At 50.1% G+C, this 9,878-nt stretch overlaps 1 protein-coding gene across 3 annotated transcripts in view; it reads right to left on the bottom strand.

The window, feature by feature from the left end:
* The window catches only part of EPB41L4B (erythrocyte membrane protein band 4.1 like 4B), a 770,758-nt gene that overhangs the window by 443,632 nt on the left and 317,248 nt on the right, over window positions 1-9,878 (bottom strand). For all 3 annotated transcript variants that reach the window (XM_077491916.1, XM_077491917.1, XM_077491918.1), the window contains exon 15: window positions 8,111-8,178. In XM_077491916.1, coding sequence (XP_077348042.1) covers window positions 8,111-8,178 — 68 coding nt within the window. The remainder of the gene's footprint in view (window positions 1-8,110; window positions 8,179-9,878) is intronic.

Here is a 9,878-nt window from a genome sequence, read left to right as displayed (position 1 = left end):
GGAGATGGGACTGGAGGAGGAGGAGAAGGAGATGGGACTGGAGGAGGAGGAGAAGGAGATGGGACAGGAGGAGGAGGAGAAGGAGATGGGACAGGAGGAGGAGGAGAAGGAGATGGGACAGGAGGAGGAGGAGAAGGAGATGGGACAGGAGGAGGAGGAGAAGGAGATGGGACAGGAGGAGGAGAAGGAGATGGGACAGGAGGAGGAGGAGAAGGAGATGGGACAGGAGGAGGAGGAGAAGGAGATGGGACTGGAGGAGGAGGAGATGGGACTGGAGGAGGAGGAGAAGGAGCTGGGACTGGAGGAGGAGGAGATGGGACAGGAGGAGGAGGAGGAGATGGGACAGGAGGAGATGGGACAGGAGGAGGAGGAGGAGGAGGAGATGAGACTGGAGGAGGAGGATATGGGACTGGAGGAGGAGGAGGAGAAGGAGATGGGACTGGAGGAGAAGGAGATGGGACTGGAGGAGGAGAAGGAGTTGGGACTGGAGGAGGAGGAGGAGAAGGAGTTGGGACTGGAGGAGGAGAAGGAGATGGGACAGGAGGAGGAGGAGGAGATGGGACTGGAGGAGGAGGAGGAGATGGGACTGGAGGAGGAGGAGATGGGACTGGAGGAGGAGGAGAAGGGACTGGAGGAGGAGGAGAAGGGACTGGAGGAGGAGGAGAAGGAGGAGGAGGAGGAGGAGGAGGAGGAGGAGGAGGAGGAGGAGGAGGAGGAGGAGGAGGAGGAGGAGGAGAAGGAGATGGGACTGGAGGAGGAGATGGGACTGGAGGAGGAGGAGGAGGAGATGGGACTGGAGGAGGAGGAGGAGGAGGAGAAGGAGATGGGACTGGAGGAGGAGGAGGAGGAGAAGGAGATGGGACTGGAGGAGGAGGAGGAGGAGAAGGAGATGGGACTGGAGGAGGAGGAGGAGGAGAAGGAGATGGGACTGGAGGAGGAGGAGATGGGACTGGAGGAGGAGGAGGAGGAGGAGGAGGAGGAGAAGGAGATGGGACTGGAGGAGGAGGAGGAGATGGGACTGGAGGAGGAGGAGGAGGAGGAGATGGGACTGGAGGAGGAGGAGGAGATGGGACTGGAGGAGGAGGAGGAGGAGGAGATGGGACTGGAGGAGGAGGAGGAGATGGGACTGGAGGAGGAGGAGGAGGAGGAAGAGGAGATGGGACTGGAGGAGGAGGAGGAGGAGGAAGAGGAGATGGGACTGGAGGAGGAGGAGGAGGAGGAGGAGGAGGAGGAGAAGGAGATGGGACTGGAGGAGGAGGAGCTGGGACTGGAGGAGGAGGAGGAGGAGGAGATGGAACTGGAGGAGGAGATGGGACTGGAGGAGAAGGAGCTGGGACTGGAGGAGGAGGAGGAGAAGGAGGAGATGGGACTGGAGGAGGAGATGGGACTGGAGGAGGAGGAGGAGGAGAAGGAGATGGGACTGGAGGAGGAGGAGGAGGAGAAGGAGATGGGACTGGAGGAGGAGGAGGAGATGGGACTGGAGGAGGAGGAGGAGGAGGAGATGGGACTGGAGGAGGAGATGGGACTGGAGGAGGAGGAAGAGGAGGAGATGGGACTGGAGGAGGAGGAGGAGGAGGAGGAAGAAGAAGAGGAGGAGATGGGACTGGAGGAGGAGGAGATGGGACTGGAGGAGGAGGAGATGGGACTGGAGGAGGAGGAGATGGGACTGGAGGAGGAGGAGGAGGAAATGGGACTGGAGGAGGAGATGGGACTGAAGGAGGAGGAGGAGGAGATGGGACTGAAGGAGGAGGAGGAGGAGATGGGACTGGAGGAGGAGGAGGAGGAGATGGGACTGGAGGAGGAGGAGATGGGACTGGAGGAGGAGGAGATGGGACTGGAGGAGGAGGAGGAGGAGGAGGGAGATGGGACTGAAGGAGGAGGAGGAGGAGGAGGAGGAGGAGGAGATGGGACTGGAGGAGGAGGAGGAGGAGGAGAAGGAGATGGGACTGGAGGAGGAGATGGGACTGGAGGAGGAGGAGGAGGAGGAGGAGAAGGAGATGGGACTGGAGGAGGAGGAGATGGGACTGGAGGAGGAGGAGGAGGAGGAGGAAGAGGAGGAAATGGGACTGGAGGAGGAGATGGGACTGGAGGAGGAGGAGAAGGAGGAGATGGGACTGGAGGAGGAGGAGCTGGGACTGGAGGAGGAGGAGGAGGAGATGGGACTGGAGGAGGAGATGGGACTGGAGGAGAAGGAGGAGAAGGAGCTGGGACTGGAGGAGGAGGAGGAGGAGGAGGAGGAGGAGGAGGAGAAGGAGGAGATGGGACTGGAGGAGGAGGAGCTGGGACTGGAGGAGGAGGAGGAGGAGATGGGACTGGAGGAGGAGGAGGAAGAAGAAGAGGAGGAGATGGGACTGGAGGAGGAGGAGATGGGACTGGAGGAGGAGGAGGAGGAGGAAATGGGACTGGAGGAGGAGATGGGACTGAAGGAGGAGGAGGAGGAGATGGGACTGGAGGAGGAGGAGGAGATGGGACTGGAGGAGGAGGAGGAGGAGATGGGACTGGAGGAGGAGGAGGAGATGGGACTGGAGGAGGAGGAGGAGGAGGAGGAGGAGGAGGAAGAGGAGGAGATGGGACTGGAGGAGGAGGAGGAAGAGGAGGAAATGGGACTGGAGGAGGAGATGGGACTGGAGGAGGAGATGGGACTGAAGGAGGAGGAGGAGGAGGAGGAGGAGATGGGACTGGAGGAGGAGGAGGAGATGGGACTGGAGGAGGAGGAGATGGGACTGGAGGAGGAGGAGGAGATGGGACGAGGAGGAGGAGATGGAGGAAGAGGAGGAGATGGGACTGGAGGAGGAGGAGGAGGAAGAGGAGGAGATGGGACTGGAGGAGGAGGAGATGGGACTGGAGGAGGAGGAGATGGGACTGGAGGAGGAGGAGATGGGACTGGAGGAGGAGGAAATGGGACTGGAGGAGGAGGAGGAGGAGATGGGACAGGAGGAGGGGGAGGAGGAGGAGGAGGAGGAGGAAGAGGAAATGGGACTGGAGGAGAAGGAGATGGGACTGGAGGAGGAGGAGAAGGAGATGGGACTGGAGGAGGAGGAGGAGAAGGAGATGGGACTGCAGGAGGAGGAGGAGAAGGAGTTGGGACTGGAGGAGAAGGAGTTGGGACAGGAGGAGGAGGAGAAGGAGATGGGACTGGAGGAGGAGGAGGAGAAGGAGATGGGACTGGAGGAGGAGGAGGAGAAGGAGATGGGACTGGAGGAGGAGGAGAAGGAGATGGGACTGGAGGAGGAGGAGAAGGAGATGGGACTGGAGGAGGAGGAGAAGGAGATGGGACTGGAGGAGGAGATGGGACTGGAGGAGGAGGAGGAGATGGGACTGGAGGAGGAGGAGGAGGAGAAGGAGATGGGACTGGAGGAGGAGAAGGAGATGGGACTGGAGGAGGAGGAGGAGGAGAAGGAGATGGGACTGGAGGAGGAGGAGGAGGAGAAGGAGATGGGACTGGAGGAGGAGGAGGAGAAGGAGATGGGACTGGAGGAGGAGGAGGAGAAGGGACTGGAGGAGGAGGAGGAGAAGGAGGAGGAGGAGGAGGAGGAGGAGGAGGAGGAGAAGGAGATGGGACTGGAGGAGGAGGAGGAGGAGGAAAGGAGATGGGACTGGAGGAGGAGGAGAAGGAGAAGGGACTGGAGGAGGAGGAGAAGGAGATGGGACTGGAGGAGGAGGAGGAGATGGGACTGGAGGAGAAGGAGGAGAAGGAGATGGGACTGGAGGAGAAGGAGGAGAAGGAGATGGGACTGGAGGAGGAGGAGGAGAAGGAGATGGGACTGGAGGAGGAGGAGGAGATGGGACTGGAGAAGGAGAAGGAGATGGGACTGGAGGAGGAGAAGGAGATGGGACTGGAGGAGGAGGAGGAGGAGGGGATGGGACTGGAGGAGGAGGAGGAGGAGGGGATGGGACTGGAGGAGGAGGAGGAGGAGGAGGAGGAGATGGGACTGGAGGAGGAGGAGGAGGAGATGGGACTGGAGGAGGAGGAGGAGGAGATGGGACTGGAGGAGGAGGAGGAGGAGATGGGACTGGAGGAGGAGGAGATGGGACTGAAGGAGGAGGATGAGATGGGACTGAAGGAGGAGGATGAGGAGGAGGAGATGGGACTGACGGAGGAGGATGAGGAGGAGGAGATGGGACTGAAGGAGGAGGATGAGGAGGAGGAGATGGGACTGAAGGAGGAGGATGAGATGGGACTGAAGGAGGAGGATGAGGAGGAGGAGATGGGACTGACGGAGGAGGATGAGGAGGAGGAGATGGGACTGAAGGAGAAGGATGAGGAGGAGGAGATGGGACTGAAGGAGGAGATGGGACTGAAGGAGGAGATGGGACTGGAGGAGGAGATGGGACTGGAGGAGGAGATGGGACTGGAGGAGGAGATGGGACTGGAGGAGGAGATGGGACTGGAGGAGGAGATGGGACTGGAGGAGGAGATGGGACTGGAGGAGGAGATGGGACTGGAGGAGGAGATGGGACTGGAGGAGGAGATGGGACTGGAGGAGGAGATGGGACTGGAGGAGGAGATGGGACTGGAGGAGGAGATGGGACTGGAGGAGGAGATGGGACTGGAGGAGGAGATGGGACTGGAGGAGAGAAGGATGTGGGATGGAGGAGATGGGACTGGAAGAGGATGTGGGATGGAGGAGGTGGGACTGGAAGAGAATAAGGACATGGGATGGAGGCGAAGGGGACTGGAGGACGAGAAGGACATGGGATCAGGGAGATGAGACTAAAAGAGGAGGACATGAGATGGGACTCGGTGGGATAATGGATGGGCCCTGGGGAATGTTGGTCGGGTCTGGGGATGGGGGGGTCTAGGCCTAAAACTGTAAGGGGCCCCAAAATTTCTGATGGTGTGCCTGGTCAGGATCTACCCAGATGCCTGGACTGGTAGCTGGCTCAGCCGCCCAGGAAGCCAGTGAGCACTGGAGGAGCAGAGAGCCGGTGACTGACAGTCAGTCAGTCACTGGCTCACTGAAGACTGCTGAGCGATTAGCAGTCTTTGATCACTCAGTTCTCTGTCTTAGAGGCAACGGGGGGAGAGATGCTGCATTTACCTAGGTTTTTTTTTTTTCAATTCCGAAATTTTTTATCAGCAGGTTGCGTGATACAGAATAAAAATTAACTGCAGCCTTGTTCACTTCTATATGGTTTCCTAGGCTCTCCCGCTTCTCCAGGTGGCACAAGACCAGAAATAATTAATGAGTGGGTTGCTTTGGCCCCTAATGTTTCCATAAAGAGAACCAGTCACTGCACAATACTATCACATAGGAGGCTTATCAGCCCCTTTAAGTATAAAGTAAAGGAAAAAAAGAAAAAAGTGAAACTAAATAATTAAATTAATTTTTTTTTAAGCCTCTTCCTGACAACAGAAATATGTACATCTATGACAACAATTGCGTAATACATATTTGGTATTGCGGATCCTTTCAGAGTGAGAGGAAAAATGTTAGGGCTATTATTTAGGATAAGCTGTGACGATTTTTAAAGCACCACCCACGGACAATAGTTTGACCCCATTGGCATGTTTGGTATCTGTTTACATGACAATCTCATCTATTATATTTTCAAGAAATGGGGATTTTGTGTTTGTATGAGCCAAAATACATTTTTAATACTGTGCAACATACAAATCTAAAGCGAAAAACCTTTTTTTCTCCAGGACCATTGCTTTCAGAAATTTAGAGGGGATAAATGTGCATTTGAATGTGTGTTAAAAAAAAAATAAAAAATTGCTCCAGTAACAATACTGCATGAGAAATCACTTGATTTTATAGGGTCTCTGCAGTCAAGACACATGTAGCCGTTTTTGTCCCTAGCACTGATGTTAGAAATGTAGGGCTGGGCACAAGGAACAACTGTGTGCGCCTTTTGAAATGAGTCAAAACAAATATTGGCTATCTTATTATGAATGGGTTTACTTCCTCTTTGATTCCCTGCAAAGGTAAAGCATAATGGACTACTATGCATCACATAGTAGTCCATTATGTGTCACTTACCTGACACAGGAGCGAAGTCACCGCTGTCCCCTGTAGTCCGGATCCTCCATCTTCTTGGTGGGTCTTGCTGCTCCGGCGTCATCATTCGTCGGAGCCGCAATGACGTCACATCCGCATATGCGCACGGGAGCCGCCACTCGCAGCATATCGCCGTTAACTGCGGCACGCTCAGTGCGCCTGCGCGCCGCTGTCTACGGCGCATGCGCCGTAGAAAGCGGTGCCTGTCTTTCGGCAAATATCTCCTAAAACGTGTAGGTTTAGGAGATATGTCTTGGACCTATACAGGTAAGCCTTAATCTAGGCTTACCTGTAGGCCAAAGTGGTTTGTAAGGGTTTACAACCACTTTAACTAGAGAGGTTTATCTTAGTAGACATGGTGTGTTGTCTCTTTTCTAATAACCTTTGTACTGTGTGCCACCAAGGTTAACATGGTAATAAATGTTTACATATACCCAGTGAAGTGACTGGCCTCGGGTGATACACAGAGATGTTGTACCTGTTTATCTGCAGTGTTCTCTTCTATACACCCAAAGTGCTGACCTTATACAGCTTGCCCGAGTTCAAAAAAAGGGGGCAGGGAGCTCAAATTATATTCTAAGGAGCTCAGTAAAGGGAGCTCTGAGAGCCAATTGGAGGGAAGGCGATGAAAGGAAAGGGGAGGAAAGGAAAGGGGAGGAAAGGAAAGGAGAGGGAAGGAAAGGGGAGGAAAGGAAAGGGAAGGGAAGGGGCGGGATGGGATAGGACACCCCCACTTCACACAGCTCACCAAAACAGAGCTGAGGCTGTCAGCCAGCTGGAGCTCCCTCCTGTCACTTTTTTTTCTTGGTGTCAGGAAAAGTATGCATATAGGAATATGCTTTGTTCATATTTCATGTCTGAGGTTTACAACCACTTTGAGGCCGGGTTCATACTATAACCTGCTGCAGAATGCACAGGAGCGCTGTTCCCCCTTTCAGGAATGGATCAGGGCTGATTCTATGCCTGAATACGGCCCTGAAACGGAGCCAAAGATGCACAGCAATTTTGTGCAATGCGCTCCGCAGCCAGAACGGAGATATTCTCCTGCTATGCAAATTGGATGCAGAGAAACCCGCATCTAATTCACATAGGTGTGAATGGGGCCTAAGACAAACTGAACTTTTTATCTCTGCTAAATACATTCCAGATGCAGAAAAACAAAAAGGTGATCAAAGAATTATGACATAAAAAAACTGCACTGCTGTATTAATTTAAAAAAAAAATGTTTTTAATTCCATTCTATACTGAAGATATATTAAATGCCTCCTTGCTGCACCTCCTCTCTAATGTATTTCATTCAAGAAATGCTTTGGCGTAGGGGACCTCATCTGGGGTGAAATATATTAGAAATATGGATAGGTAAAGCACAGCCTAGAAAGTAGGTCCTTAGTGTTATTTTAAATACAGAATGAAATGTAAAATGAGATGGGGAAAAAACATTTTGGGGAAAGTGCAGTTTTTTTTTTTTGTTAGATGGATCCTTCAGCAGTACTACTAGCAGTTCTTCCAGAATGTTGAAGAGCAGGACTGTGTGTGCGGAATCAGTGGTTTCACTGCAAAGTTCCAGGCATATGCCTGGCTGAGTCAGAGCTAGAGCACTCCAATCAGAAAAGTTTTTTTTTTTGTTTATTTTTTGCTGGCTGCATAAAAACTGCACAGAGGTTCTAATGAAACCTCCCACTGGTGTGATTTGTTGGAGACTCCTGACATCAGCACAGTAAGAAAGGGGAACACAATATCCGACAGAGGTTCAAACTCTCTGCTACCAGTGTTAGGTGGCAAAGGGGTGTGCAATTACAGTAATCTATAATAGCTAAATTAATCTTTCACAGAACAATCATCGGCATACTAATAAATGTAAATATGATTAGTAGCTATTTTTTTTTTTCCAAGAATAGCGCTGTCATATGATCTAGTTAACCTCACACTGTGTACGTTACAACTTTATAACAGCATTTGAGCAGACAAATGTGTTTCTATTATTCAGTAGTGAATATGGATACACAACTTTAGAGACCAGACAGAAAAGCTATTATGTTCTACTACCTAAATAAAATATGTTTTCCCATTTATATATCTTTTCAAAGCTAATATAAGAGATCACTAACCTGATATTTGGAGATGTGTGAGGATGCCAATGCTGCTGATTTGGTTGTATATTATGGTGATATTGTTGCTGCAAAAGAGATTGATCACATCTTTAATACAGAGAAATAATGTTAATTTAGATTAGTACACCCTTTGCTCCAGAACATGTATATAGTATCAAATTATCTTGCGCATCCGTGCTAAACAATGCGCTTACATCAAATCAATATGGTGCTGTAGTATGCACTGGTTCGGTAAACCATGAAATAAGGGGCCAGATTTACTAAAGATAAACTTTTTATATTAAACCAGTTAAGTACCTAGGGCATAGGGCAATTCCTATTAGTCGATGCTCAGGATGTGCAGTTCTGGGCACCTAACTAGCCGCTGAATCTCTTTTACAAGCAGCGTGAAGGGAGGTCCCAATTTGGACACCTGAAAGATCTGCTGGCTTGTCAGAGGCAGACAAAGGCCAGAACCGCTCTGTGCGCCTCTACAGTACAGGAAACAGGAAGTGATGAGCATACATCATTTCCGATTTCAACGGCTCCATTTTTAATAATGGAAAGCATTTCATAACACCGATTTTGGTATGATCAAATGCTTTTAAGGTCAGGGGAGGGATCTGTTTACATTCCTTGTTGCAGCAATAAAAGTGTAAAAAATAAAAAAATAAAACAAAAAATAAATAAAAACGAAAGCACCCCTGTTCTCCTGCATAAATGGGAATGCACATGTCGGTCCTGCACGCAAACAAACAGCGATCATTTCACACGATCATGGGCAGTCATTCTTGTACCAGACCTTCTGTGTAAATCTAAAAGTAGTAACCCGTAAAGGCTTTCAAAGCATCCTCTATGGATAGTAAAAATTTACCTTGTTTGCTGCCATTGCATGGGCATGCACAATTTTAAAGTGTGACATGTTTGATATCTATTTACTCAGCTTAACATCTTTTATATTTTACCAAAAAAATTGCAACACCCATCAATTTATTCTCTAGGGCCTCTGCTTTAAAAAAAATATACACTGTTTAAGGTTTCCAAGAAATTTTCTAGCAAAAAAAACTCACAAAAAACCTGAAAAGTTTAAGTCACCATTAAGCCCCTTTCATTTTTGAAAGCCCCAGACATTGCTAAAAGCACCTCTGGCTAATGAAAAAAATGTCAGACCTTCATATTTTCCATCCTGGTAAAAAAACATTTTTTTCTTATCAGGACAAGAAGATTGAGACCCGATTTAGTCCCTTGGTCAAGTAGTTTTGTTTTTTTAAATGTCCACACCCCTACTTGTATATCCTTAGGTTCTTGCTGTCACATGCCCACAGCTGTGGCTGCCATTAGTATGACAGCTGAGGACTGGGGCAGAGTTGCTGTCAGCAGTTTTTCCAGCACCAGTCAGCTAAAACAAGTGTTGTTTCGGCATCAGTGAAACATTGTAACATCACTGAAATATTGTAGTTAGTTGCAGCTATCAAAAGCAACTGATTACAATGATTACTTCTGTATTATAAATAGCCTTTCTAAAAAGTAATATGAAATGTGAAAATTGCTAAAGCTTAATAAAAACACTACTTTAGAATACACAGTAGCTTGTAAAAGATCTGATGATAGGCAACTGACACACCCCTACTTTGCTTTATCTGGTTAAACGTCCAATCATATGCAAGGGTATTAGCAAAAACAGAGCTGTTTCTTAATGTAAATTGAGGTCTGAAATAAACAGGTACATTTTACAACACTTTAAACACTCCAGTTGATCAGGCTCAATATAATTACTGTATACTGC

Source organism: Lithobates pipiens, unplaced genomic scaffold (assembly GCF_037356315.1).
Source record: "Lithobates pipiens isolate NorthernLeopardFrog02 unplaced genomic scaffold, aLitPip1_a1.2 Scaffold_19, whole genome shotgun sequence".
Taxonomy (NCBI): domain Eukaryota; kingdom Metazoa; phylum Chordata; class Amphibia; order Anura; family Ranidae; genus Lithobates; species Lithobates pipiens.
The sequence above is the reverse complement of the archived record's forward strand: the minus strand, read 5'-3'. Positions and strand labels throughout refer to the sequence as shown.